This window comes from Amblyomma mixtum, chromosome 8 (genome assembly GCF_055824585.1).
Source record: "Amblyomma mixtum isolate Tamu chromosome 8, ASM5582458v1, whole genome shotgun sequence".
In the NCBI taxonomy this organism is placed as follows: Eukaryota; Metazoa; Arthropoda; class Arachnida; order Ixodida; family Ixodidae; genus Amblyomma; species Amblyomma mixtum.
This window is the reverse complement of record NC_143019.1, coordinates 104,210,866-104,225,059: the sequence shown is the minus strand read 5'-3', so window position 1 is coordinate 104,225,059 and position 14,194 is coordinate 104,210,866. Positions and strand designations below refer to the sequence as shown.

The window sequence follows — 14,194 nt, the reverse complement described above, 5'->3', positions numbered from 1 at the left end:
GGAACGTAAGTGTCCAAAAACGAAAAGTATCCAAGAAAGTTCTGGTGGGTCCATACGCGGGGGAAGCATGCCGGGTTGAAAACCGCGCACTAACAACGCGCACGAACAACGCGCACGAACAACGCGCACGAACAACGCGCACGAACAACGCGCACGAACAACGCGCACGAACAACGCGCACGAACAACGCGCACGAACAACGCGCGCCACACACGCGCGCCGCACACGCGCGCCACACTTGCCCCCGAATGCAGAAATGTAACTTGGCTCGGGCTTAAGCTTGGCTTGGGGAAGTAGGCCCGAAGTACAAAATTGACTTCAAAACGCCGAAGTCGGCGTTCGCGTTTCATAGATGCTCAGGCTGACTTGCTTCGCCAAGTCAAGCACTTGCTTGAACGCGAAGGCACATGGCTCGTCTGTGGCCGAGATTAACGAACAATTTATTCTTTTATGCGCACTGTACGCCAATAAAACTAACTATTTCGCTTAGAATTTATAAATGAACTCTGTATGCGAGTTGGTTATGCTGAAAAAATACCATCAACGAAAAGTACATATCAGTGCTGCCTGCCGCTTTCGCCCGAATGATGTGTTTGGTTAGCAACCTGCACCACAGACAAGCCGAGTCGCGAAGTTCAACAAAGCCCGTGCTCCCGTGCATTCCGTCTCATCGGCAACAGCAGCATCATTTGCGAGTTTATCGTTGGTGCCCTTGATTCTAAAAAATGTCTTTACTGTCGGCGTCATCGCAAGAAGATGTCCCCTCCCAGCGGAAGGCAGCGCCTCGCTTCACTCCAGAGGAGAATACCCTGGTCACCAATTTGGTGGATGAGCAGAAGCACATTTTGGAGTGCAAGAAAACCGACGTGTCCTCCCTAGCGAAGAAGAACGCGACGTGGATCGAGGTTGCTAGGCGATACAATTCGCATCATGGAGTGACCCGGCGCGACCCCGGCCAGCTAAAAAAGTGCTGGAACAATATGAAACAAAAATCAAAAGACCATCTCTCAAAGCAACAGAGGGACTGCCACAAGACAGGTATGCGCAGCTTGCAAGTCGTGCACTAATCCTTCTGCATGCTTTGTACGCCATGGATAAAAGTGCGTGAAAATTCCGCTTGTTTTGCATAAACTGGGTTCAAGCAGCAGGTGCGCTCGGAATCACGCTTTCTGCGAAGTGTACTGTTTCTACTTTATTTACGATTGCAGACCGTGACCTACTGTATAATGTAGGCCGCGTTGCAGACGCATGCAACCTGCGTTAATTATTCCAGCAGTCTCGAGCAGTTTTCAATATCGTGCTGCACCGTAGTTAAAACGACGCGGACATCGTGCTCTTGAGGCATTATGCCGCGCGATCGACTGCTGCGTGATATTCTCGCCCAAAGGTCCGGGAGGCTGTAGATAGAGCAAATGGGCCTTTACTGGTTCCCGATGCTGTCGGGTAGGCACTTACGAGTGGCAGAAAAATTTAGCGAAAACTCACACTGGTGTGTCCTGAATAGCTTTTGTGTGGGACTAGTTTAGGAACAATTCATAAGGAAGCAAACGCAATGGAGAAAATTCTTGTAATGATAGAAACTGGCTTCACTTTATGCTAATATAGTTTTTTTTTCTGTTTAGGAGGAGGACCAGCAGCCTCCCCCCGTTCTCCCCAGAGTGAGCGGGTGGTGGCCATTGCAAGCCATATTGCCACTCGTATCAGAAATGATTACGATTCAGATGGGGCAGTTGGCTTGCCACCAGTCGAAACTTTGCCAGTTGTGCGGCTTCTGCAGCCCATGGTAGATGGATCCGGTGGCACTGCTTACGAGTACACAGGTAGGGTGTTTTGAATATCTGGAATAAACCATTGTAGGAAGAAAAGGATTTCTCTCCTCTGAATGTCTTTTTTCGATGTCAGTGCACAATTTCCCGACGCTGCATTTCAAGTTTGTTCTGGGCTACTGTGCGGATTATAAGCTTGCATCTGCGGTGGATAGTATAAAACTGAGATAACTTATAACACCGTGTACACCGGGTTGCTGAATGTTTTTGCAGGTAGAGGATGATTCGCTTCAAGCTGCATCCGAATCTGATAGCATTTGAGGGCATTATGGAAAACCTATAGATATCGTGAGTAACTTCAAAACTCTAGGAATTATATTTTCCGAGCACATGCTGTGGGACTTGCAATTCGACTTCATAACAACTAAACTAGCTCGCACCACAGGTTTGCTTTATCGCCATCGCGGCGTACTTCCATTTAACGTCAGAATTTTGCTATACCACACACTTTTCATGTCCACTGTACGTTACTGTTTTCTCGTGTGGGGAAATTGTACATGTAAAAATATTGCTAAACTTGGTCGCGTTCAAAAGAAAATTGTAAGAATTATAACAAACTCACCTCCAATATGTTCATCTATTGCACTCCTTAAAGAACTTACCTTAGTAAACGTGGAACACTATTATGATTTCTGTTTATGCAAGGCCCTAGTGAAAGATAAGAAACAAAGTAACTTCCTCTTGCAGTTAGCAAATATAGGTCACAACATTCACCCATATCACACAAGGCACACAGAACTCTGGGAATTTCCCTCATCCCGAACAAACTATGGAATGCAAATGTTGTGTAATGTAATTCCAAGACTGTTAAATAATCTTAATAAAGGCCATACAATGCATGAACATATTAGAAACCTTGACGTCTTGTACAGTTGATTTTATTTATGGTATATGAATTATGATGAATGCAGTTAATGTGTATATGTGTGTGTGAAAGTGGTATTATGTCGACATTTTTTTACACGGCAATGGAAAATTGCCACTCTCTGGTTTGTCAAATTTGTATGTTATTACAGTATTTATAGAGTTGTCATTTGTTTTGGTAATAATTGTTATATAGTTACTCTAATGGCTTTACAAAATATGTAATTCCTGATGTTTCGCGCATGTACTGTGTCTGCCCTTGTCCATATGTAATAGGGGGTGCGGGCTTGTCAAGCTGCCCGTAAGGCAGCTTTTTTCTCTCGCCCCCTCATGTCCTTTCAGTACATGAAATAAATGAAATGAAATGAAATTTTGTGTAAACGCCATGTTTGTAAGTGGTATGCTGTTTCTCTGCCGTGGAAAGGAGAGAGCAAGCTTTCGGGTGGTGGTGTGGTAGCAGGTCTTCCCAGTGCTGCAGTCTTAACTGCATCCACTGCAATATTCTCACCAGATTTGTCATTTTTGCATTCGGTTTTGGCATCTTTGCATCACTTTCCACAAATTCCAACCTAAATGTAGTTTCATTATGCGTCCACTCCTCCACATACATTGTGACATCTTTATGTGCTTGTACAACATGCGGCTTCACAGGCAAGCTAACCTTGTTTGCAATGCTCACCCTTTCCGGCTGCTAGTTTCAAGCACGTGGTGTTGGTTTCCTCAAAAGATCCGTATTTTTTGTGGCTTTGAATTTTGTTGCCTGTGTATGCACAGGTGCCGTCAGAAGTAAATGGAAAGCAATATTAATGAAGAAATTTAAATCATTGCCCCCCCCCCCCCCATTCATGCATCCTTGAATACATATGTGCCGCCTAATTGTGACTGTGCAAATTGCACTGTGCACCAACAAACATGAACCATTACGATTTAGATTCAAAGAAATTAAATTTTTTGACAAAGTCGCCTTTCATTAACTTTTGACGGCAAGTGTACTTGTTTCTGTAGCAGGCTGCTGCTTATCTTGTGTATGTACAATGAGCTTGGAAAACCTTTGCGCTGACAATGGTGTGCACTCAGGCAAACTGTGCAGTACCATTCATGTAGGCAGCAAAACATCTGTTATTGTCCTTTATTTCACTGACATATAATCATGAAAGTACACAACTGCCAGTTATGCATACTTTATTTGTGCAATGCACTGTTTGATAGCTGAAATACTGGCTACAGAAATGACACTGCTTATGGTAGCATATCAAAAGTACACTGCAGCAGTTTCCAGTCACTTTTTGGTTCAGGACTGCCATGTTAGCTCACGAGAAACAGCAACATATGCGCCTGTTACAGACTGTGGCATGGGTTGCGTACTTTTATTTTTCACTCTCTTTTGTGTGCCCCACCATAGCGGTTGTATCACATACGTGCAGATAACAAGGTAGCCTGAGTTGCTTCGGGGCGTTAAACCCCAGTAAACCAGACAGGTAGTATTTTTATGAGCTTATAGTTATTTTGCATTGCATTTGCTGTGTTTATTACAGATGACCAAGATGACCAGTGGGATGACTACAGCTGCATTGACAGCCAGCCATCAGCGGCTGTTGCTTGCACAGTTGCGCCAGGTTCGCAAGCAGCCGACGACTACAGTGCCTTTGTGCAGGCTGATGCTGATTGCGACACTGCTGCAGCAGTCTCCAGCAATGCTCCTGCTGCTTCTGGAGCTACTGCTAGCCACACCACTGCTGGAGCAGTGGCTGCTGGCGACAGTGGCAGAGTGCCAAGAGAGCGGATGGCCCTTCTAGAAAAAACTCTGGAAGATGAGAATATCACCAGAGCTGCTCTCTTCCGTGAAGAGCATGAAGTGAGATTGCAGCTACTTCGGGAGGATCATGACAGTGTCCTCAAAAAAAGAGAGCAAAAAATGTTCTTCGCTGAAGAAATACATAAACTCGAACTCCAGAAAAAGAAGGTGGAGGTTGAAACAATCCAGCACCTCGAGGTGCAGAAAAAAAGATTAGAGGCAGAAATTCTCGAGATCGGGAGGGATATAAAAATTGAGCAGCTGCGCAGGCTGAGAGACGCTGCAAAATAAACAGTGTCCCCACAATGAAGGAAATTGGTATGCTGACTGAATCCTTGCACAAGTATTGCGTGCGGCAAATATACACAACTGCAGTTTGTTTACATGCATACATGGTTTAAAATGAATGCCTCAATGTGCACAAACACTCAGTCCTGTCACTCACCTCCTTGCGTGTCTGACAAGCTATTGCACAACAGGCAAGAGGTAGGATTGTTGTGCAGTACTCTGCCTCCTGCTGGTACGGCTATGTGGAGCGTACAGCTCACCGTGTTCAAACGGCACTGTGCTCGTAAAAATCAGCTTCCGAAACCAGGCTCTAGGTAACATTGCACGTCACATAGCCAAAAGTGGGCATCACAGCTAACAAGTGAAGGCACGTGAAAGGGAACATTGCACATGTGCACAAAAACATGTCATGCATACTGTGAACGTGCACAAGTAAGGCAGTTGCAAATCAATGTAAATGTGGCATCACCTCTCCATCGAACCCAGGTCCTGCAGCCAGCACTTCATATGTAACTAGGAAAGTTCGTTCTGTGCTTGTTACTGTGCGGGCCCATCTCTTGAGTCTGTCCAACATAAGGCCCAAATATTATATGATGTCGAAGTGACAAAATCCCTGCAAACACAGCCAGTGCACTTCTACGACAAACCGCACCAGGCATGAGCCGACTCTAAAGTATACAACGTCGAATTCTTGTTGACAGCACCCATGTTTCATTATTTTTATCGACCAAAATCAGTAACAATTTAAGCAGCTGGTCGTTCCTGTGGAGTGGAATGCAAGAAGGCAGACCAAAAGGCAAAATCTGTGCTTTTATAGCAGCTGACAGCCAGCCAGTACCTGCAGGTACAAGTCACAAGAACAGCCAGTCGAAGTGCTTGAACCTGAAAGATGTGAAAGAAGTAACTGTCTAGTCGGATCGCAAATCACTGATTGCCCTACAAAAGACAATTTCACTCATACTCCAGAGGCTTCAACTTAGCCTATGGTGGTACATCATGACTGATCGATGTTCGACAAAAACTGGCAGTCGTATTGCCTCTCATGACGCCGAGAGAACTCAACAAAATAGAAATATACCCTCACATCCTCCACCTTTCATTTGAAAATTAACAAGTTCCACTGACCACAAACCATGGCTTCACCACAACATAGCAATGACAGCAATCTTCTGTGTATGACTAGCCACTGCCTGTAATGCACCTTTGTCATACAAGACCGAACTGGAAAAGGTATGCGGATCAAGTCACAAACCACATTGTCAACGTACAGGAGGCAAACGCTGCGGTTTACAGGGAATGGCCATTATTTTGCTGAAGCACCATACCAAGGCCCTATCCAGAAACGTCGGTCGTTACAAGATGAATGGCACGATAAAAAAAAATGCAGCACATCGCAAGATGACAGCATGGATTTCAGTAGCTTGAAGCATCAATTTGGCCTTCTGTGCAAGGAAAATAATCGCTGGTCCTTAAGGGTAACGGAGTGGATTCCAAGAGAAAGCAAGCGCATAGCAGGGGACGGCAGAAAGTTAGGTGGGCGGATGAGATTAAGAAGTTTGCGGGGATACAGTGGCGGCAACTGACAAAGGACAGGGTTAACTGGAGAGACATGGGAGAGGCCTTTGCCCTGCAGTGGGTGTAGTCAGGCTGATGATGACGATGATGCAAGCAGTATGCTTGTACTCGCCTCCTGCAAGGTCAATGCAACACTCTTGAATGATGACATTAGAAAAATGTCAAGGAACACTAACAAGGAACAATCGCTTTGTAAAGTGGGACAAGCTTGATACTCAAGATCCTCACAAGCTGAGACGCTCAATGCTTTTTAATCATTGCAGAATGAAATTTATGATGTAGGTACACAAAGGTCCACTTTACAAGCATGTTTGACTCCAGTTGCACGAAACATTGTGGAGAATTCTGTATTTTTTACCTATGTGAAGCTCTTTTGAATCAGCAGCCGCCGTGCCTGCATGCCCGTTGCACTGTCGATGAGGTCGTCCACAGGTGGCAGGTACAATGGTCTCCTTGCCGTTGTCGTGGTGGTAGGGCTGAGCGCAGCTCTGGTGACAGGGGGCTGCGGCTCCTTCATAGAGCAGCCAAAGTTATGAAGTGCTGCACAGGCTGTTATTATGCAGGCCACATTCTCTGGCTTATGCTGCAGCCCCATGTCGAGGCAAGGGAAACGGCGCTTCCACACTCCAAAGGCCCTTTCGATGCTGTTGCGTGTCTTTATGTGGGCCTTCTGGTACCTGTGTGAATAAAGGAGTATTACGCAGTGGCCTGTACGGTTGTACCTCATCAAAACTGACACTTTGGTTAGCAAGGAAAAGTGCTGATAAAGCGAGTCGTCTGTAGTAATGACTCATGAATAAAAATAATCTAAAAAAAAATATTCACGATTATGGATTGCTTCGATGCATAGTGGCGGGCAGTGAAGTAAACTTATGGCAATCTTGGAAGCTGCGGAAGCTGCGGAAAATTATGCGGTGCAAGTATAAGCATGTTTGACGCGCCTAGTGGTCCATGAGATCACGTATCTCCTACTGTCACAAAATTCGGCGCATTTTAAAAACAAATAAAGAAAAACCGCCGCGCGCAGGGCGTCTAGCCGGCGCGGGCCCGGCGGGAGAGAGGGAAGGCCCCCGCTGAGCACGTGCCTCTCTCTCCCCTCCACCGCCGCTCGCCGCCGCGGCGTGCGCCGAAGGAATGAGTCATCCGCGCCGAAGATTCTCGAACATGCGAGTCGGTTCTTCTGCTGACCGGAGGAAAAGGGCGTAGCCTTGCGTGCACTAAGCCACGTCCCCCTCCTCTGCACTCGGACGACAGCGACGCCGCCACGACGGCGCCACGCTAGAACACGCTGGAACCTTCGTGAAACGACTCCTGACTTTAACCAATGAGGACGCGCGGCCGGCGAGAGAAAGGAAGGGAAACTACACGGGAGATCCTGCGTGTATGTGCGCGCCTACTTTGGCGCGTAGAACGAACAGACGTGAGAGCGAGCCTATAAAAGAAGGACGCTGACAGCTATCAGTCAGTCTGGACCGCCGTTTAAGCTTCGGAGAAGCGCGCCCGTTCGACTCCCGGGGAAAACACCACTCGGCCAGCCACGGACCAACGAGGCAACGTTCGCCAGTCTGCGGGACGGCATCGTCGTGGAACTCTGGTCATCGGACTGCCGCAGTGCCCGGTGAACAAATTGTGTTTTGTTTGTTTACCTCTCTCTCTTGTTTTAGTGCACTTTAGGGGTAATATTTCCTTTGAATTGTATTCTCTCTCGAGTTTAACTTTGCACGAGTTGCATTGTTCTGTTAATCACTTTGTATGTGTTTGTACTAGTGATTGTTTAAACCTCTGTATCGTCTCATCGCTGTATAAACCTTGTTTTGTTTTGTGAACCTTTGGCTCCGACCCATTCTCTGGCTTGCGACCAGCGAAAGCTGGGCAACGAACGCCCAAAAACCTCTTGTCGCTTGGTAGCTGGTCTCCGCTGAGTTTGCCACGCTGAGTCGAGGGCATCTCCTTTGAGTCCGAGACCGCTACCCCCACACGCTCTAAGGGTATCTGGGAGCTTCCCACGTAAAAGTGCGCGAAGTCTGGGTGACACCTACTACATGTTCACATTCCAAATAAAAACTCTCTACGCCTTATGTTGACAGCTGCTGATTGTGGTTTTTCAGTGTGCGCATGGAGGTAATTTTTTTTCGCAGCCAGTCATGCAATGTGGGAGATAGTAAGGCATGTTAACTGCTACTACAAACCATGACAGCACGCACACACAAAACAAGAAAAATCCAGAAAAAATGTACATAATTCGAGTAGTCCATATTAACTAGCCAAGACTGCATACATCAAAGGTGTGGTCAGAGCTTGTGCCATGCAATGTCACTGCCAACTTACCTTCCTTCAGGTGTGTTTGCTGGGCCAGGGTCCGAGAGAGGCGTCATCAGGAATGGCTGGCACCCATATCCAGCGTCTCCCAGCAGCACGCCAGGCACCCGCCTTGCCTCATACATTACCCGCACGCGGGAAATGTCGAAAATTCGACTGTCGTGCACTGAACCCGGCCAGCTGGCAACGACATCGAAAAACTGAAGCTGTGGTCCAGTGACAGCCTGCATCAAACCAGCAATATGCCAGTCAGCAAAACTAGGGCCGCGTACGGCGCGTATTATTTCCTGGGCTCGGGATAAACTACCCCTGCAGTACGGACGCTGTTGACACGGTGTTGTTTTATTGAGAAAATCCAGATCACTTAAGAAAACTACTTTCGAGGGTCACAAGCAAAAAACAAAAACGCATCAAAAAACGCATTACAGCGCTTTAGAGGTGGCCTGCATGGTTAGCAAAGCTATATTCTCAAGCAGTCACTTTGTTTAATAGGAAAAGCTGGACCTCGAGCGCAGCACTGCACTATCGCGCTCAGTATGAGATGCAGTGCGCTAGCGCATGACCGGTCGCTCGCGCGGTGTAGCTCATATGGAACGCGATAGTAGACAGTGACATATTTCGCAATATTTCATTCACCAGCGCACTAGACAAGCAAGATCACGATTGCACGTTCGTGGCGACCCGAAAAAAAAGGAAAGCAAGCGCGTTGCAAGGAAAAGCTACAAACGTTCATTGCTTACCTGCACGTTGATAGAGAAGTATCCCTTGCGGTCACGGAAGACTTCTGCGTTTTCACCACCGGGGCTTTTAATGGGAACGTGCGTGCAGTCTATGCACGCGGTGACTCCCGGAAACTCTGCCAGGTCGTAAAAGTCGCGCATCACTGTGGCAAACTCGGACACTTGGGGGAAGTGAACGAGCATCGGGCGCAATTGCTTGTCTATCAACGCAGTCATTTTGCCAACTTCGCGGCACACTGTCGACTGCGGAACGCGCACCAGGTCTCCTGTCATAGTCTGAAAAGTTCCAGCTGCATAAAACCTCAGCGCCATAAGTAGCTGCAGCATGGGAGGCACAGGCTGTCCCCTGTTGTCGGCGCTCTCTCGTATCGGCAGCAAGGAGAGCAACTTCCGCACGGCGTTCTTCGAAAATCTGTACAGGGCGAGGAACTGGTCTTCGCTGTACAGTTCCATGGGGTTGCCCCGATCGCGCAAAGCCGGTCGCGGAACTTTTTGGCAACGGATGTGCCTCCGAAAAAGCTACATCCATTGCGTAGCACCCGAATTCGAAGGAGGAAATCCTGCGAGCGACGTCGTTCTTGCGGGCTGCCATGTTGGAAAGAACGCAGCAAACCGGCGAAGTCGGTTCCAAGCCACCCCGGAAGCAGACTTGAAATTCGGGCGCCTTCGGTCAAGCCAAGAAAGAGCGGAGGTCGCCTTCCAAGTCGAGTAAGGTTTATGACACACGATGAAGGCGCCTTGAGAGCAGCGCAAGTCAAGTTCGAGCCAAGTTACATTTCTGCATTCGGGGGTTAATATGGCAGGGGCCGCACCGTAACACGGCCCCTGCCTACGACGATGAAGCGGGTAGACCAGCGCCGAAGGAACTGGTGCTCCTCCAGCGACACGAGGTCCACGCACGCCTGGGCGAACATGCGCGCACGCACCCGCCGCAACGTGGAGTACATGGCCCTCTGCGGCCCTCCTTGTAGAGCCGCTGCACCTCTCTGGCGCCACAGTACGAACGCCCCGACACAAAGAGGCATACGCACAAAAGGGTCGCGGAACCTTGAATTGGGGCCAAGGGTCGCCCCGAACATTCGCGACATAAGGACCCAAAATGTCCTAGCTACCGAACACTCAAAGATCGCGTGTGGCAAGGTCTCTACAAGTCCGCATGTGGACATCGGGAGGAGGGGGCCACGCCCCAAGCCGCCAGGCGATCTGCCGTAGGCAGGGCCCGCCAGCCCCGCAGCCAGCCGAAGTCTCGCACGTTTGCGGGAAGCGATGAAGACGTCAGGTCCCGCCATCGCACCTCTCTGCTTATCGCCAATTTCTCCTGTGGGGCTTCTTTGATGGCCAGGAGTTCGCATATCCGAGAGGCGGGAGTTGAAAATAACTCTACCTCTGGCAGTGCTGCAGTGAGACCTGAGCGTCTGGCAGGCTCTCTGGTAAAACCTAGGCTGCTGCAAGGCTGTCGGGCCAACCTAGGCTGCTGCAAGGCTGTCGGGCCAACACTCTGCTCAGAAAAAAAAGATGCCCAGGCTTAGCGTGGTTAAGCCAAGAATGCGTTGCATATTGCGCGGTCTTTTTGCGCGAGGTATTGCTTGGCGGCACTCGATTTTCTCAGCAGCTTTTTCTCCTTGACGTATGGATGGATGGATGGCTGAATAGGAGCGCCCCCTTTGAAACAGGGCGGTGGCAACCGGCACCATGCTCAGCCGTTCTTTTTTGTCTTTCTCTTCTCTTTTTCTTTCTTTTCTTTTTCTTTTTTTTGCACGTGGTTTGGTGACGTAACGTCAACACGTGACGTGACGTCACCAAACCACGTGACGTCACGTCACGTAGTTTGGTGGCTGCCCGGCCGCGCCCAAGGGCTGAACTGAGTGATTCCAATATGCTACGCATAAAAAGCGAGCGCGAAGTGCCGAGTAGGTAAGCATGTAATTGTTTAGAAAAAATTTTATTTACATATGTACACATGCCAAGGTTACCAGGTACAGTGACATTTTCAAGAACACATGACAATAAGCATGTAAGGCGAGCCAATTAAACAGCTACCATAAACATCTCTAAATAATATGAATTGCTCGTGGGCGATGTAAAACAGAATAGAATACCTATTGACACAAGGGTGAAAAGGCAATAATTTGACATTGAAATATTTAAAAAGACACCTTAGCGCCAGTTTGGCCTAAAAACCAGGACAAGACGACTATTATTCACAGAAATGAATGGGCATGACCATTGCCGGAGGAACTCTTCCTCACCCAAGAAAAAGAGTTCCTCGGACAAAAAACTGATGAGCTCCCGTCGGAGACGGCCGAGAATCGGCCACACAGCGCGGCGTCGAAAGCCACCAGCGACCGCGGCGCATCGACTGCGCCATAAACTAAAAAGACCCGCAACAATTAAGAGGCGAGCAAAACGGCCGCTGGGGAATCGGCCGCGGGAGACGAAGTACGAAATGCCCTGCCCACGGAATCCCGCATGAACCGCGCGCCAAAAGACACGCGCTACCACGCAGGTGACTGTAGCGTGGCAATTAGATTCCGGGAGTGGGCAATTCGGACAGATACTGGAGCGTAAAACACCCCATGCTCTAACCGATCACAAGTAGGGAGCACTGGCCAGCCAAGTTTCCAGACAAAGTCGCGTAGATGGTCTGGGAGAGGTGTCGACGCTAAGCGCGCCCACTGAACGCGGCGCATAAGTGAGCGGCGAGCCGCCGGCACAACAGGCAACAATAGCGAGCCCATAATGTCCACCACACGGTCTGCGACGATGTTGACATCAGGTACTACTGCTGTTACATGCCTGTAAAAGGCCACTGACGAGGCATAGAAAGCGGAAGGTTGCTCTGACTGAGGTCCATGATTAACAGGGGCCGCGGGATCCAAAAAGCGCAAAGAAGGGCCCAAAAAGTACCGAGTCAGGGTTCGCGCCGGAGACGCGTTTCCTAGCAGGATACGCAAAAAAATTCTCTGCCTCTCCCGTAACCGAGAGTAGAGTAAGCATGAAATGTTTACGGGCCTAATGTCATCTCGGTGGACACCCGAACCGCACCGTACAGGAAGGGAGGAACGCCACCACCCGTTCAGCGCGATGCCCTGCCATTTGAACGCAAGGTTTTTTGAGGAAAGGAAATGGCGCAGTAATTCTCTGCCATCTCGGTGGACACCCGAACCGCGCCGTAATGGAAGGGAGGAACGCCACCACCCGTTCGGCGCGATGCCTTGCCCTTTGAACGCAGCGCTTCTCCCCCGGGCCCCTGTGCGCCTGCGCGGCTTTGCTTCGATGCGCGAAGCCCCTAAGAGATCACGTATGACAACGAAGTGTATCGTGGCATTGATGTGCTTTTTGCACGCGTTATTAGAAATCGAAAATTATAACTCCGTGCATTATCAAACGCACAGCGACTGATATCTTGATAAACATTGTGAAGGCACTGGCAGCAGTTATTTTTTGTGACTCCTTTGGAGACCAACCGGCGCTTGCATGCTGGTCGCGTAGAGGGCTTACAGAGTCTCGTTAAATCTCGTTAAGTCTCGTACGGTGCCCGGATGTTCTCGTTTCAGAGCCCGGATGACTGGAATTCAGTGCCCGTATGAGTGGATTTCAATACCTGGATGAGTGAATTTCAATGCCCGGATGAGTGAATTTCAATGCCCGGATGAGTGGATTTCAATGCCCGGATGAGTGGATTTCAGTGCCCGGATGATGGCTCTCGGTCTCGGCGTGACGTCACCATACTGCCGACAACGGGGGCTAAAAGCATTTCATGCTTAATACCCTTTAATGCTAACAGCGAGGACGTAACAGACAAATTTGGAAAGGCAAAACCTCCTCTCTCCCGTCGTTGTCTAAGAACAGCACGAGCCACAAGCTCGGTACCGCCTGACCACAAAAAAGAAAAAACTGTAGTCTGCACCCGCCTTATGACACGGAGGGGTGATTTAACAGTATAGCAAAGGTACCAGAAGGCACCGAGAATGACTGACTGAACCAGGTAGCGCCTCTCAAGCAGAGGAAGGTCGAATGTCTGCGCCCTTCGCACACGAGCTGTAATGTCGTTGACGACCGAAGACCACACACCATCCCATATTCCAGCACAGTCGTAGGTCACACCTAAAATGCGCATCTGCGCGCACCACTGCAAAGGTATTGCAGATGAAAAAAAACTCTGCCTTTCCCGTAAACGAGAGTAGAGTAAGCATGAAATGTTTACGGGCCTAATGTCATCTCGGTGGACACCCGAACCGCACCATACAGGAAGGGAGGAACGCCACCACCCGTTCAGCGCGATGCCTTGCCATTTGAACGCAAGGTTTTTTGAGGAAAGGAAATGGCGCAGTAATTCTCTGCCATCTCGGTGGACACCCGAACCGCACCGTAAAGGAAGGGAGGAACGCCACCACCTGTTCGGCGCGATGCCTTGCCCTTTGAACGCAGAGCTTCTCCCCCGGGCCCCTGTGCGCCTTTGCTTCGATGCGCGAAGCCCCTAAGAGATCACGTATGACAACGAAGTGTAACGTGGCATTTATGTGCTTTTTGCACGCGTTATTAGAAATCGGAAATTATAATTCCGTGCATTATCAAACCAACAGCTCCACTGATATCTTGATAAACATTGAGAAGGCACTGGCAGCAGTTATTTTTTGTCTCGTTTGGAGACCAACCGGCGCTTGCATGCCGGTCGCGTAGGAGGGCTTAGAGGGTCTCGTTAAATCTCGTTAAGTCTCGTACGGTGCCCGGATGTTCTCGTTTCAGAGCCCGGATGACTGGAATTCAGTGCCCGGATGAGTGGA

The 14,194-nt window shown here is 49.0% G+C and overlaps 1 protein-coding gene across 1 annotated transcript; it reads left to right on the top strand.

Moving 5' to 3' along the window:
* Positions 1 to 278: 278 nt before the first annotated feature.
* LOC149333753 (uncharacterized) lies at positions 279 to 4,486 on the top strand. The gene is made up of 4 exons (XM_089557794.1): positions 279 to 1,038; positions 1,623 to 1,820; positions 3,465 to 3,469; positions 4,226 to 4,486. The coding sequence occupies exons 1-4, from the start codon at positions 726 to 728 to the stop codon at positions 4,484 to 4,486; spliced, it is 777 nt and encodes a 258-aa protein (XP_089413920.1). The 5' UTR covers positions 279 to 725.
* Positions 4,487 to 14,194: the final 9,708 nt, after the last annotated feature.

Bases quoted from the DNA above. Each gene is read 5' to 3' on its own strand.
- LOC149333753 (XM_089557794.1), top strand. From the start codon at position 726: ATGTCTTTACTGTCGGCGTCATCGCAAGAAGATGTCCCCTCCCAGCGG. The intron at 1,039-1,622 runs GTATGCGCAGCT...TTTTCTGTTTAG, and splicing joins GAGGGACTGCCACAAGACAG to GAGGAGGACCAGCAGCCTCC.